The sequence below is a fragment of the Sinocyclocheilus grahami genome, unplaced genomic scaffold (assembly GCF_001515645.1).
Source record: "Sinocyclocheilus grahami isolate Dianchi unplaced genomic scaffold, SAMN03320097.WGS_v1.1 scaffold233.1, whole genome shotgun sequence".
NCBI classification, from domain to species: domain Eukaryota; kingdom Metazoa; phylum Chordata; class Actinopteri; order Cypriniformes; family Cyprinidae; genus Sinocyclocheilus; species Sinocyclocheilus grahami.
The window spans coordinates 2,401,890-2,425,515 of NW_015505412.1; the positions used below are offsets into that span (position 1 = coordinate 2,401,890).

Genomic DNA, 23,626 nt, shown 5'->3' on the forward strand with positions numbered 1-23,626 from the left:
GGCTCTAAGTAATTTCCCTTTCAAAATGTCAGAAAAACGAAACAGTTTTATTATAATAAACAATAGTCTGACATCATGATTTCAGTAATTATCACTGGAGACAGTGTGGTGGAACAATATATTCTGACTTTAAACTGATGTGGTTATACTCAACATCCTCTTTCTCTCTGACTTTCACACACACACACACACACACTCCCTCATTTCGACATAATGCAACAATATAAGATGCAATTCACACTGTGAATCAAGCACTAATCATAACCTACATGTTTTTGCTTTTATGGAGCTGGTTATTGAAGTGTGCCATCTTCACACAGAGGACACATCCAGTCAGCATGGTTTACTGGAGACGCCCTTTTTTTCATCCTAACCACCACCCACCCACCCCCCTCCATCCGAAAGGGAGGGGTGAAGATGGAGGATGGGAGGGTAAAGAGAGCTGGGCTGAACCATGTCTGACTCCTTAAAAAAAAAAAGAACAAGGGAGGGGGAAGACAAGGAGCGAAGAGAAACATAAGGGCAGAGGAAAAATACCTTATAACTGCCTTGAGAGAGGCACAAAAACAGGGAGAATGAGAAACAGGAGTCATACGAGTCACAGAAGACGCTGTCGAGATTCAAGAAGGGGGACGGCAGACCATTCAAAAGCTCTTTTCTCCCCTGTGAAAACAGGATTACTTCTCATCATAGAAACACATGCTGCCTCTGATCAGGATTTTCAACGTTGAGTCTGTGGGAATACCCATTTAATCAGGGTTTACAGTGCAAGTGTTAAGGCTGTCCAAAGGACGACCTGCCAAACAACATTCGCATGGACTGCGATCTGTTCTCCACTATCATCTCCATCAGACTAGACTGGCAGCTACGTGGACACTGGGATTTGTGTGCGGGTCTCTGATGTGCACACCCTTTGGACCGGCACTGTGCCGTCTGCTATGTTGATGACACTCTGCTGCTTCCTCGAACCCTACGGGTTGGGCTGGATCAGAATGGGAGGTTAAAAGGGCAAATAGCATCATGGGAGCCAAACAAATGAAATGGTATGAAATTCCACAGCTCCCTCTCTCGTTTTTTTCTTTCCTGTGTCCATCTTCTATTCCATTCCATTTTCTTCATTTGACTGCAATATTGTGTTATTGTATTTGGTTGTATATGAATATTATAACCTGTAATGAGTGATACTGGATGGGACAGCAGTGTTCTCTACCTGTGAATGTATGTCTCAATTGTGCCCATAAGATTAATGTGTGGGTGTTGCCTGCTATTGTGAAATCACCTAGCAACCGGGAATCACTGGCTTCAATATGGTCAGTGTCATCTGCATGCTAGATGCTCAGATTTATGAATCCATTTGGTCCATTGATGTGTTGACAGTTATGGGATTTTGATACACAGTACATAAAGAGGTCATACAAGTGGAGTAAATGACTAGGGGGGGGATCTTTGTTCTCACTTGTAAATGTTTCATTGTTTCAGAGTAATTAATCTATTTTAAAACCAGGACCAGCTTCAAAAAACTAAGTAGCAATGTGTTATACACACTCTAAAAAACACTGGGATAAAAACAACCCAAGGGCTGGGTAAATATAGGACAGAACCCATCTTGGGTTAAATTTACCCAGCAAATTAGGTTGTTTATTTAACCCATCATAATGGGTTGATTTAACCCAGCTAATGGGTTTATTCATTTTTACTATATTACTAGCTTATTTGTTTACTTCATACATTAAATAATGTTTACAGATTAACTTAAATCCTCTAAACTTTTCTAAAATACTCCAACCACTGGTTTGCATGATAACTTCCTTTATTTTCCTTTATTCATCATTTACAGCATTGTTTATATCGTTTTTAATAGGCTATACATATTGCCTATATTTAAACTCGTTTAACAAACATTAGAATAAAAATTCAACATTAAACAGAAGTAATTCACGTGTGATCGACCGGTCTCTGTTATTCTGTTTCCACTGTAACGGTGCTGGTTCTCGTGCCCGAGGCCGAGCTGGAGTCGTGTTCGGCGGGGAACTGCTAACGGACCGACGCCCTGCGTTACACTCTAGCCGAAACATGCTGTGACTCCATAACCTGCCAATAAACAGCTCTGAGGACATGTTTTTACATCCAAAGTATTATATTCTGTATCTTTATGAATAAAATCGTTTATTAAATGCAAAGCATCAGGCTTTTCCATCACGCGAAAAAACCGCGACACTCCTTAAAGGTGATTCACACCGCGCGCCTGTATGTTGCTCTGCATAAAATTGAACAATCTACAGCACAGTAATGATTTTATAGATAAAATAAAATTTACACAAACCTATATTTTACCGAAGAATACATCAATTTGATGGCGCTTAGAACTGCTCTCTCTCGTGAAGAGAAGATGCAAAATCGCCGCGATAAATAACTCAACCGCTTACGTCTGACCTAGGATCTGAGTAACACAAAAACTACCCAAACATTGAGAAGGGTACAACTGCAGCCTGGAGATCTCCAAATGGGGGCGGGAACTCCAAAACGGGGTGGGAGCTCCAAAATAGGGCGTGGCTTCCTCCCATTGACAGACAGGCACATGACACACATGCACAATTTTTTCCCCCCAATCCACTTCAGTGCAAACTCCGCCCCACAGCTGATTCTAAAGATTTTATTGGTTGTGTCAATTAAAGTGTTGATTTCCTACACTATGCTACAAAAAATGCTAACCCTTAAACCTACCTCACACCTGACACTAACCTTAACCAGTGAAATTGACTGCACGGCAGGATTGGCGCTGCGTGGTAAAGAAAGTTGCAGTTCAGGAGATAAACAGTTAATAAGATTATGCGTTATGAGATCGTTCCGTAACTCCCCAACCGGACCTCACCTGACAATGGCAACTTTTTAGTTACACCCACCGTCACTACCCCCTCCTACCCTGTGAATTTCGAGCCCCGGGATGCCCCCGTTGCTTAGAACAAAGCAATAGAGTGAAATCTTTCCCCTGCGCTGGGACGGCTCGCGGGAGAGCTCGTGGGTGATTCCCGTTTATATCATTAAGCAGAGGTTCAAACACCACTGGCCTCGAGCTTTGGGCTCTGCTCTCATGGAGAATATTTACTTTTTAGATGAACTAGAAACAATGTTTAATTTATACAATTTTATTTTGAAATGTAAGTCAATAACAATTGGCTGGAGCCAGAGCCAATGGTGAAAGTCTTTGCGCGAGGAGACCCCGCCCCATTTTGGAGGTTCTGCCCCCTTTTGGAGTTCACGCCCCCATTTTGGAGAGCTGCAGTTATATCTACTTGGAAACATTGGGTTATGTGTCTGACCCAGGACCTGCAAAACAACCCAAACACTGGGTTGTTACATTTGACCCAGGAGCTGGGTAACACAAAAATAACCCAAAAAATTACCCAAAAGGCTCAACCCAGCATTTGGGTTAAAAAAATAACCAAGGATTTTTTTAGAGTGCAGGTTTATGTTATGGCAGTGGATATTTAAGCAATTTCACACAAGCAAGAGTGACAGCATGATTAAGAGGTTACTTGCACGAGACGCAGGGTAGATAAATATAAAAACCCAAGGTCTTGAGACATACTTTGTAAAAGTTGAAGAACTTTTAACTCTATAATGCAGTGTCATGCACGAGACACTGCAAAACACACAAGACACGAGGACAATGATCAAACGTGTCCATCTAGTGCATGTTTACATGTAGAAAATAGGAAATTTCGTGTGATGCCGAAAAAAAAAATCCCAACACAGATTTCACAATCTGAATTCACCAAGTTGACCAAAAGTAAGCAATTCTGAAAGTAATAATGTGACATCCAAATTCAGGCCAACAGCACATGATATTAATTGTATTCAACAGGTCAATAAACAAGAAGTTAATTTAGAATAGCTTACATTTTAAATACAATATCTATTTTTTAGTTACTTTGTCTCAGAGCAAAACCCACAATACCGGCCTTATGGAATAAATTTGTGTTCCACAAAGCTGTTGAGAGAATGATTCGGTGATTCACTCAAAGACATTCAGCAGTTTTGTTCCTAAATGAATCATTGTTTTGAACAAATTGGTTGAGTATGTGATTCAATGACTCATTCACAAAGACATTCGGGTGTTTTGTTCCTGAATGAATAAGTGTTTTGAATGAAATGGTTGAGTGAATGATTCAATAATTCACTCACAAAGACAATAACTTAACACTGCAAACTGGCATAATCATGCAAGCTGCAGAAAGAGTTACTGAAACAACTTCTTTTTTATCCCCACAGTTTGGAACAAAATAAAATGGGTTATGAAACAAATCCAGTGAATAGGTTTCTGTTGCAAAATAAACAAAACAAACCCATTGTCCATACTGCATAGTGAATGTAAAGTACAGTGTGATATGAATATTTTTAGATGAGCCATTCAGATTATGTTTTATGACTGGTTTACTATAAATCAACATGTTCCTCTTTGTATAAATAATCAACATTTAGTAATATGGCACCCCTCAAAGCAGCATTCTGCTTTAATTTCATGCCTGTGTACACATCTCTTTATGTAGTCATTTTCAGAAGCTTAATCAAGAAGATGTAATCCTGGTTAATAGTCCTTATCAAAATCAGTTTATGCAAACAAGACTGAATTGATGATGCTAATCAACTGAGAGAGTTGCTTTGTGTCTTATTCTGTGTGACGGACTTCATTCTGTCTTAATTTCTTCGCTAGATCTCAATTTCAATATCACATTCCCATGCCATAGGAACAGCTAGGGGTGTTGGAGAGTGTTGAGTCTCTCATTTCATCTTTACTGAAAACAGATGAATGGCATGTGACTTAAGAATGCTCTGAAACTGTATTAGTGCGGTTTGAAACTGAAAACCTGTATGAGAAAGGTGACATGTCTATTGTAACTGGAATTTCCCTATTTTTAGTTCAGTTACATGTGATTAAAAGTGAACACATTATACCTTATGTACACAAAAGGCTTTTTTTCATTGTCATCAAATTACTTGAGGTGGTTACATATGACTGATAATTAGGACCATACAAATACATGGTTATCTTCCTAACTGATTCTTTGCAACATCTCTCCAGCCTCAGTTCATCCAGTCCAGCACACACACCCAAGGAAGAGTATATTATTGCCAAATCTGAAGATTCAGGAGAGCTAGTGTGGAACCACACAGAGCAACCACAAAGCCTAGGTAGGATGTTTTCCCTACTTGACCCTACTTTCCACACGGTTTCTATATGTTTCTTGTATTTTGTTGTATTTGTTTCCTTTGTAGAGGATGTAGTGAAATCTTCAGCCACAGAGCCGTCTCCTGGCCCAGAGCATGCTGGGAAAGAGGAAAGCAGCACATGGGAGGAACAGCTATGTGCCCAGCAGGAACAGCTGGAGAAGGAGATGCAAGAGACCAGGAAAATGGTGACTAGGCTTCAGGTAAGTTATTTGCACATATTTACATTGTGCATTGTTTTTGCGACATCAGGCTTTTTATGTCAAATACTGAAGACTGACACTGAAGACTGGAATAAAGATGCTGAAAATTAAGCGTTGCATCACAGAAATAAACTACATTTTAAAATATAAAATATTTATTTTAAATTGTAATATTAAAAAAAATAATAATAATAATATTAGACCCAAAACGTTTCATTGGTGTATATTACATAAAAAAAATTATTTAACTGTATTTAGAATATATAAAATGCTAGTTATAAAATTAGCCTTAGCGAGACGATGCAGTCTGACTGATCACATGATGACTGTTGGTTCAACACCATACAGGTGCATCTCAATAAATTAGAATGTCGTGGAAAAGTTCATTTATTTCAGTAATTCAACTCAAATTGTGAAACTCGTGTATTAAATAAATTCAATGCACACAGACTGAAGTAGTTTAAGTCTTTACAGACTTCTTCAGCAGCAGCAGCAAGCAAAAGTGGATGATGCATTGCTCAGGATCAGTGAAAGCTATCATAGGGTAACTAAATGAACTACTAGGGGCCTGATTATGCAATATTTGATTGTCCTATCGAATTTTTATATCATAATGTTGTACATAAACACTCTGTAGCTGTAATTTATTCCTGAGTCTCCTGACCTTCCTAATGTATTTAGCTTCGTATTTCTTAGACATTCCCGTAAAATGTGGATTACTGTAAGGTATAACCATAAATGACTTAGTACATTTGTAGTGTTCTACATTAATAATACAAAATTGTTTGCTTCAGTTGTCAGGCTGTGAGAATAACGGCTACGACAGACTTCTTCAGCAGCAGCAGCAAGCAAAAGTGGATGATGCATTGCTCAGGATCAGTGAAAGCTATCATAGGGTAACTAAATGAACTACTAGGGGCCTGATTATGCAATATTTGATTGTCCTATCAAATTTTTATATCATAATGTTGTACATAAACACTCTGTAGCTGTAATTTATTCCTGAGTCTCCTGACCTTCCTAATGTATTTAGCTTCGTATTTCTTAGACATTCCCGTAAAATGTGGATTACTGTAAGGTATAACCATAAATGACTTAGTACATTTGTAGTGTTCTACATTAATAATACAAAATTGTTTGCTTCAGTTGTCAGGCTGTGAGAATAACGGCTACAGTCACATGATGGACACATCCTCCGCTGTTTTCCAATACAGAATGGTGAGCCATGGCATTCTTCATTTTAAAAAGAATTCGCTTAATAAAATTTCGAATAAATGTGTGTATTGTTTGTTCTTTGGTTCTGGTTGGATGTGTGCGTCAGGGGGATGAGCTACAGCTGGTGCGAGATGCTCTGCGCAGTCTGAGGGACAGTTTCAGCGGTCATGACCCGCAGCACCACACGCTGGACACGCTGGAGCAGGGTGTGGCCAGTCTGGTGGACCGCCTCCACACCACCGAGAACAAGAAAAGGCAGGAGAGAAAGGCAAGGCCAACCTTTACCTGTATCCAACACTACTAACAAAAATATATTCCAAGAATGTTTGCTAACGTTCATGTTAAGTTATGAAAACGTTATTTCTCAATGTTTTTTAAACTTTTTTTTTTCTTGGCAATATGATGAGCTAGAGAAATCATTAAGAGAACATTCCAGTTGATCATTTTGCAAACATTATGGATAAGTTACTTTTGAATGTCATCTAAAACATCTCTAACACAAGTATTAATGCTTAAAAATAGTTAGACAAATGTCCAACTAAAATGTTTTGGAAAATAACTTTCCATGAACGATGAATCAATTATTTTTTTGTAATGTTTTGAGCACATTACTAAAGACCAGATAACTTTGATCAAATCTTCTATTAACAGTACTGGAAGAAAAGCTTGTTTATAACGTAGTTTGAACTTGCCATAATGTTCCATGTTAGATGAAAATATGTATTAAAGTTGCAATGAAACAGAAATGTGACCCTGGACCACAAAACCAGTCATAAGTGTCCAATTTTCGAAATTGAGATTTATACATCATCTGAAAGCTGAATAAATAAGCTTTCCATTGATGTAGTGTTTGTTAGGATAGGACAAAATTTGGTCGAGATACAACTATTTGAGAATCTGAGGGTGCAAAAAAATAAATACAAATATTGAGAAAATCGCCTTTAAAGGGATTGTTCATTAATTTCTCACCCTCATGTCGTTTCAAACGCGTAACACCTTCGTTCATCTTCGGAACACAAATTAAGATATGTTTGATGGAATCTGTCTGACCCTGAATAGCATACGCTGTATACGTCCAGTGGATATTCTCTAAAATGGCGCTACAGGGTGACGCGGAGGAGACGAAATGTTGAATAAAGTTGTTGTTTTTTTCTTTTGCGCACAAAAAGTATTCTCGTAGCTTCGTATAATTGCGGATGAACCCCTGATGTCACATGGATTATTTTACAGTTCTCCTTGCTACGTTTCTGAACTTGGGAACATTTCAGTTGCGTTGCTGTCTATGCAGGGTCAGACAGCTCTCAGATTCCATCAAAAATATCTTAATTTGTGTTCCGAAGATGAACGAAGGTCTTACCTAACCCTTTAAAGCGATCCAAATGAAGTTCTTAGCAATGCATATTACTAATCAAAAATGAAGTTTTGAGATATTTATAGTTGGAAATTTACTAAATATCTTCATGGAACATGATCTTTACTTAATATCCTAATTATTTTTGGCATAAAAGAAAAATCGATCATTTTGACCCATACAATGTATTTTTGGCTATTGCTACACATATATTCATGCTACTTAAGACTGGTTTTGTGATCCAGGGTCACAAAATAGCAACATTTGTGTTTTTTTCCCCCCACATTGTGAGGTCCATCCTAGTTTAACAGATTATCGAAAAAGAAAAAATGCAAAGCCGGACTTGGTTCTATGCATCGGTTTTTGATTGGATTTTGAGATGTTGGTATTGCGCTGGAGACGGATGAATGTGAGCTTGCAGGGGTGGAGGTTAAGTGGACTAAATGATTAGAGAAGTATTTTGAGATACCAAGAATATGAACGTTGTATGAAAGGTTTGTATGGTAACTAAATACATTTTTTAAATACAGATACAGTATGTTAAAAGCACATTTTAGTTCATATACAGTACATGGTGTCTCAAAATAGCACAGTTGAGTACACGTAGATGTTCTTAAGATTATCTTAAAAAGTAATTTTTAGTATATTAATTAGTGCATGAAATAGAGCACTTTAAGTACATTAATGGAAGTGCACTTTTTTTCACCTGGGGTGGAGTGTCCAGTAATGATATTTTGAGTTTAGAACATTAAAAAAATGTAATATATATGCATGGATGAATCGTAAACATGCATTTAAGCAATAAAAGTCATGCTGAAATTTTGTTGTGCCACCCCAGAGTTCAACTACGTCTCCTGGACGAAAAGCCAATCACACAGACCGAGAATCATGGCCATCAACCTCAAGTAGGTCACTTCAGTGTTATTCTGCTATTCTATAGAAATTCATGCAGGGTCCCACTTTTTAGACCAATGAATGGCTTTTCTGTAACCTTTCTAGTCGTTTGTGATTGTTGGATTTAAAAATCATTCACATTCAAACTGAATTATTCTGCTCATCTGTGAACCAATTCACTGAAAAGAACTGACTCAAAGGAATGATTTGCTCACATATTGAACATGCAATTTTTTCTCTACAAAGGAGCAATATATATACTGTATATATATATATATATACAGTATATATATTGCTCCTTTGTAGAGAAAAAATTGCATGTTCAATATGTGAGCAAATCATTCCTTTGAGTCAGTTCTTGATTCACACCAATTTCCATTACTTAAACGGTTGTTTTCTTGTTTCCAGAGATGGCTCATTCTCACAGTAGCCCTGTTCTTAGTGCAGCAGCCTCAACCAAAGTACTCTACTATACAGATCGCTCTCTCACACCCTTCTTGGTCAACATCCCTAAGAGGTGACGGAAATAATGACATTATAGCATCATCTTATAGAGACTGAATCCACAGGTCTCCTCATCTAAATATGAACTATTTATTGGTAGGCTGGGGGAGGTCACGCTACAGGATTTCAAGGTGGCTGTGGACAGACATGGCAGTTTCAGATATCACTTCAAATCTCTGGATCCAGAGTTTGGAACAGTGAAGGAAGAGGTGAAAATCACAACTAATCAGGAGTAATTCAATATTCCAAACTTAAAAGTAGCAATTGCTTAGGGTCTTTCTCTAAATGTGTGTGACATCTTTCAGGTGTTTCAGGACAATGCTGTTATTCCTGGATGGGAAGGGAAGATTGTCGCATGGGTGGAGGAGGATCACAGAGAGGGGAGATAGAGCATGAGGGTTTGATCCATTCAGAATGTATGTTTTACCCTACATATGTATACCTCATCCCTGCAAAACTCTGAAGCCTTTGTCCTGTCCTAACTGTGAATCTCACTGAACCAGTTCACTATGTCATTACAGCAGGCCAGTGTTTGTAAAATAGGGTTATATGCATTTTTAAGAATGAAAGAAGAATTAATTTTTTAACTTTATTAAAAAATAGTTTACAGCTAAATACTGATGTTTTTGAGTGCACTGAGGTTATGGTACATTCTGTTTTCCAAAATCTAGTGTTTCAGCATTGCCATTGTGATAAGTGATCAAGAAAAGAAGATTATTTAAAACTTGTATTTGTCTTGTGCAGTGACAAATAATAAACATGTTGCATTAGTTGCCAAACTTTGACAAGCATATAACACATTGTGTGCATGTATTGTCCTGCCAGAAAAAGGCAATTTTAAGAAAACATATCATCAAAAATGTCCGCATTCACGGTAATATATTTTTCACTAAAATGTGTTAACCTTTCTTGACTATCCTTTGAAAGTAAGGGGTGGTAAAAGCTTTGTTTGTAAAAATGTGTAACATTTGAACATATTGAAATATTCCTTTTGAAAATGATTGTACTTTTCCTATCAAGTTTGCATGTCTGTTCATAGTGTTTGGTATCTGTGTTGTAAATGCAAATGCAGTTGACACTTGTCCACCTTTTATTAAAGGCTTTCTGTGCACAGGTGGAGGCTTTTTTGTGTATTCAATTTTCTAAAATCTCAGCAATGCACAATATATCTGTTATATTGATTATTTGCTGATATTAGAGATTTTTTTTCTAAACTAAACAATGTAATCTTCAGCACATCTAAGAATGAATATCCATTTTTCATACTGTACTTTATAATGTTATGTCTAAATTCACTTTAAAATGAGAGATTTTAGTTTTTAATGTTCTATTTTTAAATTATTTAAACAAAATAATACAGAATTTTAACATCAAATAATTATTAAAATTAATAATCATTTTATTTGAACAGCAATAACATGAAATAATTATTGGCTTAAGAATTTATTTTGGTGCATCCCTACATAATCTCTATAACAGTCTTATAGTTTCAAGAACAGATGTCTGTCTGTGAATAAAATATACCGGTTGAGGCCAAAAATGATGTATATAATTATTGATGTAACCGTGAATTTCATTGCATGATTAATGATCTTGGAGACAAAAGTCGGTAATACAACTATAGTGTTTATATTTTCAGTTTCTGGATAAATAAGAGTTAAGTGTTCTCCTTACACAGTCACTGTAACATTTAGAGTCTGTTTCTTCTTATTAAACGTTGCCGTGCATGTGTCCTCCTTGACCAACTCAGGAAACTGAAGATGAAGATAATAAAGGTCTTCCACTTCCAGGAGAATATCATCCTAAATAATAAAAACCAACACCTTATTGAGTTCACAACATGAATAAAACCCATATAAGGTCTGCGCAAAGGTTAAACCAGATCTGTGGAAAATTCAATTTATAAAATAAAAAGGGCAACAGTTTTGTAATTAAAACTTCACCCCACACAGTTGACGTACTGGTGATACTGACCTGAGAGATGCTGAGCCAGCACTGTGACACAGATCTCACCCCAGGAAGCTCAACACTCAGCTGCAGGCTCCTAGATGAGCCGCTGCCATCAGGACAGACTGTGAGACGATGCTTGGGCTGTTGTGGCTGCGATTGGTCTGATTCTGTGCTGGAGATCACCTCAATGAGACCTGATCGGGCTGGTTTCTTCTCCTGCTCTGTGTTCAGCTGGATGGTTGAGTCCTCATTACTCTCAGCCAGCCGCAGTGAGGAGATCTGCTGCAGGAGTGATGGGGCTACACAAAGAGAGGTCACTCAATTTTGCACTGCAATCCTCAAAATCACTTCATTTGCATTCCAGCAGGTTCATAACGAGGTTCTATACAATTAGCTAATCTCAGTAGCTCTTAAAACCTGTAAGATAAAGCTCAAACTGTCACTGTGTTTCATGGGCAGTTTACCTGGTTCAGAATGTGGGTTTTTGGCAGAAGATTCGCACGTCTGTGGTGACATGAGACGCTGCTTCATATCCTGAATTCTGCCTTTGATTTTGTCTTTGTTGAGTTTATAGCGCTGGGACAGACTCAGATTGTGTTGCTGCTGGATGAAGCTCAGAGCAAGTAGGCAAAGCTTCTGTTCCTCCTGTTTGTCTTTCTCTGTCGTCTGCAGAACTTCAGGGTTGAAGGCAACATCAACAACACTGTATTGCTCTGTAAAACACGCAGGAGATCAGATTGTCTCAATATAAGGTGTTTAACAATCAAGTAGGTTAGTTGGTGAGTTACTTGGATTGGAATACAAGACTATGAACCAATGAATAATGGAACAAATGTCACCTAAAAAGTGAGTCTTTTAGTTAGAAAGAAAATGGTTTGAAAGCATTTAATAATTTTAATTGTTAAGGATGAGATGGCATTTTTGTACCATTTTCCTCAGTCACTGTCTCCATTCGTCCTCCACACACAGGAACGGGATCACTGTAAGAAGTGGGCGCTGGTACACGTTTCCACCCGCACATGTTAATGTACAATATTCCTTCCTTTGGTCCCTGAAAAAGTAATCAGAGAGAAAGTCCTTTTTAGATTTCTACATCATACTCAGAAATTATTATTTCAAACTAGTTGTACATGCCAGCCATTTTCTGTGCCACCATGGTTCAGTGATGGTATCAGAAGCTAATACATGGTACTAAATAATTATCATTCATGTAACTTTTCATGGAACTTAAATGCACTTCCTTCCAGGAATTTCATGCAATTATATAAAGGAACATGAGATGATGCATACATTTAATAGTTAGGGAAAACTGGCCTTTATATAGCTAAAATAAATAAATATGCAGTAGTAATTTCCTAACAACAAAATTGAGGCCAGTGACAATGCTGAGTGGCTAGTAATTTTGGAAAACCACTAGCCACAGTGGCTGGTGACCAAAAAAGTTAATGTCAAGCCCTGAACATGGTAACGTTACCATGACAACAAAAGCTAGCGATCAAATCAAATAATAAGGCCTCTAAACTGCTCTCATACAGCTACAATGGTATATTTGTTTGTTTGGCTCTATAAAATAGGCTAAATCATAACAGACTTGGTAAAGTTTAAAGGTGTAGTTTACTTTACCAGCAGAGCAGTGCGGATGCAGGCGTGCGGCTGCGGCGGTGAGTGAAACTCCGCTCCTTCCCGTAACTGGCGTTCAATGAAGGTCCTGTACTCCTCCGGGTTATTCTGAGACATGTTATCTAACATCGACCAAAACTGATTGACCTGCTGCAGAGCTGCCTTATTATCATAGCCAGGGATTTCCATGCTCAAAATGTACCGAAACTAGTGTAACAACTAAAAAAAAATGCGCTAGTTAAATATCCTTCCAAAAGAAGAGTAACAAGTTAACGTTACTCGCGCTGACTGACTGAAGGCTAAAACTAATATGAAAACAGTTTGGAGTTAGACGGATATTTACCAGATAACGTACAATATTTTGTAACAAATGCTTGGTATATTGATGCAAAAAAAAAGTCGTACATGATAATATTTTGTAAAAGAGCAAGATAAATGATCAAATCCAGGACAAGTTTTTCGCCCTCCCTAAACTCATAGAAGGTTACCATAGAAACTAATCTAACACATGCACTGTTCCTTGTCTTCCGATAGATGGCGCTGTTTCAAAATAACCGTTTCCATTCAGGGTTGCGAGATGCATCGGAACGCCGGATCCTCCGAATTAAATATGTTTTTTGTGTTACTGAAGACGTTTATAAACTCTAAAAAACGATTTTAGATACAATACAATTGTTTGGTGATTCATCTAATGATTTATTAAATCGTATCGCGTAATCACAAGCGACTGTGATTGGACCAGGCTTATCAGCGCTGAGAAAAGTAACAGTTTGTACGTGATAGCAGCGGACACTGGCATTCAAGCTGATTAAATACGAGCCAGATTTTCTTGATTAAAGCGGTGTTAGAACTTGTAAATTCACGGTAATTAAATACTCTTTAGGCTTTCCAGACAGTCACAAAAACAAAAAACTGTGCAAAAGTACAATAACAATAATGACACCTGGGGCCAGTTGCATAAACATAACCACTATGTAAAAAAATGTGTCTTAAGAGCTAGTTTGACCAACTAGCAGTTAGCCAAGAGATAATCAGTCTCACTTTTCAGATTAAAATTGGGCCAATCTACATTTTTGTAACTGATTTTAATGACCAGTATAGAAGAAAACAAATTAGATGGCTAACTTTTTTAAGAGTAGTCTAAGCAGTTTATGCAACCGGCGTCTGATCTGACAACTGAAAGCTGTTTTCTTTTTAGGATGGAGTGTCTGTGGGACTTTTAAAATGAAAATAAAAAGAACAGCTCACAATTTTTGTTATACATTTATTTTAAAACCACAAAGTAACACAACATACAGCAAACATGTAATGTACAAACATCTAAATGTAATCATTACATTTCTTTGTAAATGTTTGAGGCTTTATATAATAAAATATAATAAGTAAAATAAAAGGCCACAATTTAAAAATGGTCCGGATATTCTTCTCTTCTCTTCTCTTCTCTTCTCTTCTCTTCTCTTCTCTTCTCTTCTCTTCTCTTCTCTTCTCTTCTCTTCTCTTCTCTTCTCTTCTCTTCTCTTCTCTTCTCTTTTCTCTTCTACTATCAAACGTGAGTCTTTAGTAGCTCTAGGACAGGAATCAAGATGTAAGAGCACAGAGCATATCAATTAACAGCTTAAGTTTATATTTCAAGGGTCATTGATGCCTGTCTCTTCATTCATTCATACTTACCTCTATAATCTCATATATCCACCCTAAAAACTCAGCCACTTTGGTATAAACTCCTGGATGGTTTGGCTCAGCACAGCCTGTTCCCCAGCTAACAACACCAACCAGCCTCCAGATATTCTCATCCTGGCAAACCAGAGGACCTCCACTGTCCCCCTAAGAAAACGTGGAGTCATTACTACATCTTCTCACGAATGCATTAGATAAATCTAATACAATTTTGAAAAACATTTTGAGCAGAATGAAGCTCACCTGACATGCATCTACTTTTCCTTCTGTATATCCAGCACAGAGCATTCGAGGGGTGATCTCTCCATTGTACATGCAAGAGCTATTGCATTTCTTTGTGCTTATTAAAGGTACAGGTGCCTCTTTGAGAACCTCTGGTATATGAACTTAAAAAAAGATTGGATAATTTACATACAGTACAATGTCTAAATCATACAAATAATTTAAATAATATGTATTTATTTTAATATACATGCATTTAAATATGCATTTGTAGAAAAACAGTACCATCATCTGGCTGTGTATATCCCCAACCAGAGATCCAGCACTGGGTTCCTCCTGGTAGATCATAATCATACTTAGGTAGACACACAGGTCTGATGGTGTCTGGGTGTGTAAAGAACGTTTAAAACCTGAAATAACTAGTAGATATTATGAAATACATGGCACACACAGTGACACATTTACTGAATATTGGTCACCTGAGAAATTCAAAAGAGTTCTTAATTTCACCAAAGCGATATCATTGTCATGCGTCCTGTGGTTGTAATTCTTGTTGTAGATGATCCTCTCCACAGCTAAGCCTTGGTATTGAGCCAGTTTTGCTGAATTGCTGGTTACAATACCAGCGTAAACCACCCAACTGGACACTTGAGGTAGCCTGTAGCTTCAATAAGCAAGCAAATCAGATGATATGCACACTTAATTGGCTTATAATAAATTCCTTTGCAGAACCCAATGTTAGACAGTGCCTGTCATCTGGTTAATCCTGTATCTTTCTAACACCACATTCCAACACGCACCACATTCCAACACTATTGTCAACTTCTACATAGTTACAGTGGGTGAGTCTCACAAAAACATGTCCTTTTAGGGTTAAAGAAATAGTTCACCAAAAATAAAAATTGGCTGAAAATGTACTCACCCTCAGGCCATCCAAGATGTAGATGAGTTTGTTTCTTCTTTGGAACGATTTTGGGGAAATTTAGGTGCAGTGAATGGGTGCCGGCAGAATGAGAGTCCAAACAGCTGATAAAAAAAAAAAAAACATCACAATCATCCAGTAATTCACATGACTCCAGTCCATCAGTTAATGTCTTGTGAAGTGAAAAGCTGCATGTTTTTAATAATCAAAACATCAAGATGTTTGTTTATTATTATTATTATTTCAAACTGTTGCTTCAGACTAAAATACGAGTCCTCTATTCATAATATTGCTCTCTCCAATGAAAAAATCATTACGTGGAGAGAAATATGTACAAATCAAGCAGCATTTACAAGTGAAAACAGTCCAAAGCAGTACTAAACAAATTTGTTATGATGTGAGAGGACAACAGGGGACAGACTTTTTAACTGGACGAAGTGTCATTATGGATTATGGACTCATATTTTGGCTGGAAGTGACAGTTTAAAGTTCAAAGCCTTCATGATGGATTTGTTTCTTACAAACATGCATATTTTCACTTTAATTGATGTTAGATGCTAATTGATGGACTGGAGTCATGTGAATTACTTGTGGATTATTGTGATGTTTTTATCAGCTGTTTGGACTCGCATTCTGACGGCACCCATTCACTGCAGAGGATCCATGGTGAGCAAGTAATGTAATGCTAAATTTCACCAAACATCTTCTACATCTTGGATGGGTGAGTATATTTTCAGCAAATTTTCATTGTTTGGGTGAACTATTCCTTCAAACCATAATTAACCCCAATATTATAACCCGTCTCTTATTTTGTTTTTCTTAGGGTTTCTGACAAGTCTGGTGAGATTCACCCAAAGTCATAGTTATTGTAAATGAAGAGTCTTACTTGTGGACACAGTGAGCAGCTGTAACTATCCATTGGTTGGTGATGACAGATCCTCCACAGATGTGGCGGTTACTATAGTAGAGACTCACTTGCCAGGGCCATCTGCCAAGAGTGGCTTCCACTCCTCCAACAATCCTAGGTAACTTTGCTCTGGTACCGCACTCTACAATGAAGCAAATAATCACACTCAGCCACAGATAGACAGTGTATATGGATAGTATGTATTATTTCAGACTAATATATTAAGACGCACCAAAACATTTCAGTGCTATCACCTTTCCTGTACTACAGCTTACCCTGCAAAAAAAAAAAGAAAGAAAAAGAAAAAGAAAAAGTGTGACAGTTGTTTTTCTGCAAATTCAGAATTTGTATTTTTCTCAACTACCTGAAACGCCATAAACTCTCCAAATTGCTTTGGTGATCTGAGGTGATTTGGACAAATCCGTCTGTGTAGTTCGGCCCAATATCAGTCAGATTCACCCCTTTGTGCTTTGACAATCTGAAAGAGATTATTTGACAACACTTGCTTTAGTTCATCTAAAAATTTAAATTTTAACTCCTCATTCAGTTAATTAACTTTTTCTCATTTCATTCCAAACTGAATTTCTCACTGTTCACTGTAGCCGTCAGATCACACACTACTTTATGACACTTTCATTGTGCTTTTTCATCCTTTTTGGAGCTTGACAGCACTTTTCACTTTCATTTTAGGGAAAAGGCTGTTTTTGGAAACAGCTCCATGGTTCTGTAAAAAATCTCAACAGTAAAAGCCATTCAAGTTTGAAGTTACATGAAGGAGAGTAAATGATGACAGCATTTTTATTTGTGAGTGAACTATCCCTTTAATATCCCTTAAAATGTCTGTATGCTGCACACGTCATGTTTTGAATTAGAAGGGAACATGACTTTAAAGTACATTTCAATACTGCTGTCCCTCTATGAATGGTTGACCTACAGAAAACAGCCACAGCTGGTAGTCAAGTGAAAGGTGCTGAGAGCAGCAAGTGTGTGTGTGTGTGATTCAGCTGTCAGCATGCTCACCTCAGATAGCCCAGTTGTCGACATACAAGCGTTCCCAGAGAGGAGTTCCACCTCTCGTAACATACGGGCAGCCACGTCTGTAGCTTCTCCAGCTGGATCTCCAGAAGAGAGTTCTCAGCACTGATCCTGTAAAACACTGAGCCCCATTCAGTCAAAATCCCTCCTAAAACAACATACTGTAGCACAGTGAATGGGGCTGCTGTTAGGGGATATGATATTTAAACGGAATTTGTTTAGAGGATATATTAAGAAATCAAAGTATTTGTTGATGTGTTGAAATAGCAGGCACAAATAAATCCAGGAGACGCGAATGGTTTCATTTTTAATCTGTTCATTTACATGAACCATCCAAATGAACAGATTCACTCACATTAATCAGACTTTCCAATGCTCGCCACACAAGTAACCATTTAAGATAAACCAATTCACTAGGATTAATCAGACTTTTCAAGGCTTTTATATGAAGGGGAGGACAATTTAAGATTAACAATTCACTAGAATGAATCAGACTTTCCATTGCTTAATATGTGAGAAATTACTGTTTAGGTGCGCGTGTTTGATTATCCCATTTGCTCAGACATTAAAAACAGCAGTATGTATTCGAAAAGCTGCTTTGAAAGTTATGCTATTGGGCCACTACGTTGAAAACAATTGAACTATTTTCACACTACTCAAAAAAATTACTCAAGATAGTACTAATGTTGTAGAGTTACTTGGTTTTAGTTAGTTACAATGCCAGCTGCATAGTCCACTTAATTTTTACTTGCTCTCCCTTTAGTTTGCTTCTCTTGTTAATGTGTTTGTTACAGCTTTCGCTGGTCATTGTTTGTCACTTTGTTTATAGTGCCAGTGAGTTTGGATGAATGTCCACTGTGCTGTTTACCTGCTGGGTCACTGTTGTTTTTGCAAAATGTGCAAATAAAGGGACCTTTATTACCTTTCCTGGTGTCCTTCACAGAGGTGTCCTCGGTTACATTGCAGAAGGATGTGTCTTTGGTGTCTCCTAAACTCACAGGGCTTTGAGCTGAGTTTGGTCGTAAGAGAATTTTCACTGGAAAAACATTAAAGACGTTAAATGCAGAAATATTTCATTTGAGTGCTACTGTGTCTGTACATTATAAGTGCACAAATTTCACCAAAGCTTGTGAATTATTTAACTTCTTACCTATGAACCAAACTCCAATGACAACACCTCCCAGCAGACAGAGTACACACAGAGCTGCAAACACTCTCACCAGTTTATGGGCCGACACTTTGCCAGACACTTTATTAAATAATAATAGTTGTTCAACAAATATCAAAAAAAAAAAAGGCTGGTCATTCCAAATCTGTGATTTCTAGAATATTGCAGCTTTACAATGCAACTAATTCAATCAAAGCCCCCAAAACGGTTGGTTGTCCACGTAAGACAAATGCACAAGACAGGATAATGTGGAGACTCTCATTGGGGAATCGGTTCAACATTGCAGCTGGAATTGCTTGCCAGTTCAGCGATGAACAGGTTATGGATCTGTGTCTAATGACTGAAAGCGCACTCTGCAGTGACGAAGCCTCTCATTAACAGAAAAAAATCAAAAGGCTAGGCTCACCTTTGCTGAGGAGCATGTTGTGTGGAGAGAGGAGAACTGATCCAAAGTTTACTTTAGTGATATGAGAGCAAGTTTAGTTTATTTGGGTCCGATAGGAAACATTATGTTCGACATCAAACTGGGGAAAGATTGAACTCCAAGTGCATAAAGAAGTCAGTGAAAGGTGGAGGAGGAAGTGTCATGGTTTGGGGGATGTTTTCTGCAGCAGGAGTTGGGCCTCTTAAAGAAATTGAATCAGAATAAAATTTAAACTCAAAAGTCTTCTTTTATATATATATATTTTTTTTTTTTTGTGCCAGCTGTTAAATAGTACAAATAGGCTACTCAGATCAGAACTGCATAGTGGAAAAGTTTTAAAAGAAAATTAACTTTTTTCCATCACCACCACATTTTCCAGGAGAAAATAGCCTACACCTCATCCAGATGCATCTTGTGATCTCCATGGCTCTCGCACTCATCAATTCTGATATTGCTTATTTTTTCTTTTTTTAATGGGCTGATTCCGATATGACTGCTGATTTCGCAGATGAATTAACGAGAGAGCAGAATTCAGTCAGCGAATGCGCGCACTTGACAAAACTCCAGCATTTCAGCATTGACTAATCTGGATGTCTCTGATTGGCCATTGCATTCAAGCTCAACAGACTTGTGTGTGATTGGTTATAATGCGCAACACAAAACGGCCCAAACATGAGCAGATATAAATATAGATTTATTCGCTATAGGGGCATTCTTTAGTCCAATTTTTTTTTTTTGGTGCAATACCATTCCAAATTCAATTCAATTCAATTTTTTTTAATCTGTATCTGAACTTGTATCAGAACTGTAAATATTTTTTTACAGTAATTTTATGGTGTAATATTACCATAGGATTAAAAAAATTCTGAAGATATCCTGATTTTATAATAAATGTATTATTGTTTAATCACAGTATTTCTGTGATGATCACCAGCTGGAGTTGATAACCACCAGAGGGCACTCCATCCCATACCTCTGTCAGTCAGTCTTGGACTTCATTTCCCATAATCCTTTGCCCGGACTCATTAGAACTTATTGGCCCTGTCCAAAATAGAACACTTCATGTGCACTTTCGGTCTTGCGGATTTACAATGGCCGTCACGTGCACGTGTCCGTTAAGTCCACGAGACCGTAGGGTGTCCTATTCGTCATTTTAATGTTCAAAAGGGTGCTTGCGAGCGCCCCCTTTGCGGTCATTATGTGCCCTCAATCAGCACTTCTGCCGAGCCCGCACTGGGGCGAGCTCCGCAGCAGACTTCTACCCGACAGTCAAAGCGGCATTATGTCACGAAAGTGTGGACTCAGAGGAAGACCGCGAGGGTTTAGGGTGCCATTTGGGACAGGGCCATTGTTTGCACCTGGGTCTCGTTAAACCTGTATGCTCAGTGACTTAACGGACACGTGCACGCAGCAGCCATTGTAAGTCCGTGAGACCGCAAGTGCACATGAAGTGTTCCATTTGGGACAGGGCCATAGCCTGGTTCATGCAGTCATTTAGGGTCTTGCATGTGTTAAGTACTGCAATTCTGAGCCGTTATTTTAGTGTTTTCCTGTGTCTTGGTTTATTATGCCCCTTGTTCTGGATTTCTCTTTGTCTGTGTTTCTTGTTATTGTTTGGACTGTTTTGCTGGTTTATGACTTTTGCCTGTGTTTGGATCACGATTATGGATTACCCTCATTAATTTTAAACCAATTGGTACACATTTTTTTAAAGTGTGCTCTATTTGCTTTTGTGATGAATTTGTTAAATTAATCTAATAATTAATGAATTGGTTAAATGGCCAGTATGTGTCATGTAGACATGATTTCTCTTTAAATTGAATGTTTTTTATTTTGAAAAATCATATACCCATTTAAGAAATAATCGGTATCGATACCGATAACGGTATCGATTAGGGGTGCGCCGATCTGATATTCAATATCGGTATCGCTCCGATACTGGCATTTTCTGCTGGATCGGGTATCGGTCAGACGAGACCGATCCAAATCCGATATTGTGCGTATACTATTCTGTGTTATTTTAAAGCCCCACAAAAGGCACAAAATCATTATAAAGCACCATAAAGTTTCCTTGCACTATATTTCAAGTGTTCTGAGACCGTTCCATAGGTACAGATTAATATTTAAGTCATTAAATTCAAGTTCACTTAAACCCTTCTCTCCGCTGCGGCTGTCAGTCATCCTCCATTCAGCATTCAAACTGCATGTCGTGTTCGGTTATGACCATAGACTGTAAAAAAACATGAACATAGTGTCCGTGACGTCACTCGTAGGTTTCTGAAGAGCATTTTTGAAGCTCAAAGTGTGCGGAGATGGCCGTCGCCATCTTGGCTGCGCGTCACTCCCGGATAATCGAAAATTGGCAAAAAGGTGGGACGTGGGTGGAGCTGGTTGCTGAAACCATGCCTGTCTTGCGCGTCTGTGGCGACAGCAGCGGCAATCCACCTGTCACTCAAGTGGCCACGCCTTTAATTATGCAGAACTTTAAGGCTTAATATAATTTAAACGGATGAGTTATGAAAAAATTCACCCCCCTCACAGTTGTCACAAAATTTGATATAGACCAAAACTTTTTGTACCAGGCTGTAAACATTTTTTTCTGCTGTAAAGTTGGGCATTTTAACATGGGGGGTTTATGGTACTGACGGCGCTCTAGCGGCCAGTCGATGAATTGCAGTTTAAGTCACTTCCGTGTTGGTTTCAAGAGAGAGACCGGAAGGTTGCCGCTTGGTTATGACAAGGCAAGGGCTGTTCAAACTCGGTCCTGGAGGGCCGGTGTCCTGCAGAGTTTAGCTCCAACTTGCCTCAACACACCTGACTGGAAGTTTCTATGCCTAGTAAGAGCTTGATTAGCTGGTTCAGGTGTGTTTAATTAGGGTTGGAGCTAAACTCTGCAGGACACCGGCCCTCCAGGACCGAGTTTGGACAGCCCTGGTCAAGACGATAAAACTCTCTCCAAGATGATTCACTGCTCCTATTATTATACACTTGATCTGTAGATAAAGATAAGTGGTTTTGCATTAAATTACTTTATCTTGCTGGAGTTTAGTGCTGTTTCAAAAGCATGTTAACGTTACTTTCTACCGGGTGTTAGATCATTTAGATCATGGAGTAGAGAGCACTATGAATTGTTCTTCATGCGCACAGTAACTGAAATTTAAAACTGTTAAAAGAAAAGGCTCAATAAACTATCGCACAGATATAATACACTACGCATCAAAATCCTCTTCCCTTTGTGCTTTGAACTTTTCTATGTGGAGCGCTGCGCTGACTCCGTGTTGCTTCAAGCGCATAATTCTGCGCACGGGATACGCATAAGTGCTTTGTGCCGCTCCGTATAGGAGCCTTTGATCATGTTATAATACTTTTGCGCAATGAATTTTATATAAATTTTATAAAATTATTGTGCACTCATGATGTTTCTAGAGTAACTTTTGCTATTGAATTATCCACTAACCTAGTTTATAGTAGTATTTTTTTATCATAGATTATGATTATATATTTATTAATTTGTTGTTTTTCTTTACAATGAAGTTGTCTATATGTGGTAGATTGTGTTTAACACACAAAAGAGTGATGATCAGGTCAACACATTAAGGTATAGTAATTGTACACTGATTAAAAAAAAACTGTGCTGGTATCGGATTGGTATCGGTATCGGCAGATACTCAGAATTGCTGGTATCGGATCGGGATTGGTTCTAAAGGAGTGGTATCGATCCAGCCCTAGTATTGATATTGTTAAAATTGTAAAAAAAAAGGTTAAAAAAAAGGTAAAAAAATATATATATACAGTGGGTACGGAAAGTATTCAGACAGAATACATGGTAAAACTTTAGATTAGGGAACACATATTCACTATTAAATATATAGTTTAGTCATGAAACTCTAGATGGTGCAGGCTGATGGGTTGTTAACGTAACTGATGATATTCAGAGAGTTAAACGACTTGGCACAAGCTGATTGGTTCATGCAGCATATGCAGCCAATGAGCTTACTGCCTTGTATTTATATGGCTGGCTAGCATTCACTAGAGATTCCTGCAGTGCACTTTCAGATTTTCTCTGAAACCCTCCACCTTCCCCAGCTCCACCTGTATAGATCTGCTATAGGTTATTTTATATGCTATTTGTGCAGCAGCAGTATGTCTTAAATACTCACGGCACCGTATCGCTGTATGCATTGGCAGTAGCAAGTTCCTGTACTTGCTTGCAGCAGCAGCAATACTCTACAACTACAGCAATAACCAACAGCAGCAGCAATTCAGCAGCAGTGTAGCAGATCTATTCCGCCTAGACCAAATACA

General features: G+C 38.1%; 3 protein-coding genes across 3 annotated transcripts; 1 reads left to right on the top strand and 2 right to left on the bottom strand.

Moving 5' to 3' along the window:
* Positions 1 to 450: 450 nt before the first annotated feature.
* On the top strand, positions 451 to 10,502 carry LOC107597569 (dixin-A-like). The gene is made up of 10 exons (XM_016288700.1): positions 451 to 1,043; positions 5,084 to 5,193; positions 5,278 to 5,481; positions 6,234 to 6,328; positions 6,579 to 6,650; positions 6,754 to 6,915; positions 8,837 to 8,903; positions 9,301 to 9,409; positions 9,497 to 9,605; positions 9,702 to 10,502. Exons 1-10 carry the CDS (start codon positions 1,021 to 1,023, stop codon positions 9,783 to 9,785), a joined length of 1,035 nt encoding a protein of 344 aa, XP_016144186.1. The 5' UTR covers positions 451 to 1,020; the 3' UTR covers positions 9,786 to 10,502.
* Positions 10,503 to 11,009: 507 nt separating this feature from the next.
* On the bottom strand, positions 11,010 to 13,344 carry LOC107597596 (PIH1 domain-containing protein 2-like). The gene is made up of 5 exons (XM_016288742.1): positions 12,970 to 13,344; positions 12,274 to 12,397; positions 11,811 to 12,059; positions 11,371 to 11,645; positions 11,010 to 11,198 (listed from the first exon to the last, which is right to left on the bottom strand). Exons 1-5 carry the CDS (start codon positions 13,153 to 13,155, stop codon positions 11,067 to 11,069), a joined length of 966 nt encoding a protein of 321 aa, XP_016144228.1. The 5' UTR covers positions 13,156 to 13,344; the 3' UTR covers positions 11,010 to 11,066.
* Positions 13,345 to 14,499: 1,155 nt separating this feature from the next.
* On the bottom strand, positions 14,500 to 19,178 carry LOC107597570 (transmembrane protease serine 5-like). The gene is made up of 12 exons (XM_016288701.1): positions 19,118 to 19,178; positions 18,880 to 18,978; positions 18,652 to 18,765; positions 17,715 to 17,850; positions 17,059 to 17,172; positions 16,927 to 16,970; positions 16,674 to 16,836; positions 15,345 to 15,529; positions 15,151 to 15,249; positions 14,887 to 15,029; positions 14,638 to 14,790; positions 14,500 to 14,532 (listed from the first exon to the last, which is right to left on the bottom strand). Exons 1-12 carry the CDS (start codon positions 19,176 to 19,178, stop codon positions 14,524 to 14,526), a joined length of 1,320 nt encoding a protein of 439 aa, XP_016144187.1. The 3' UTR covers positions 14,500 to 14,523.
* Between the last annotated feature and the right edge of the window lie 4,448 nt (positions 19,179 to 23,626).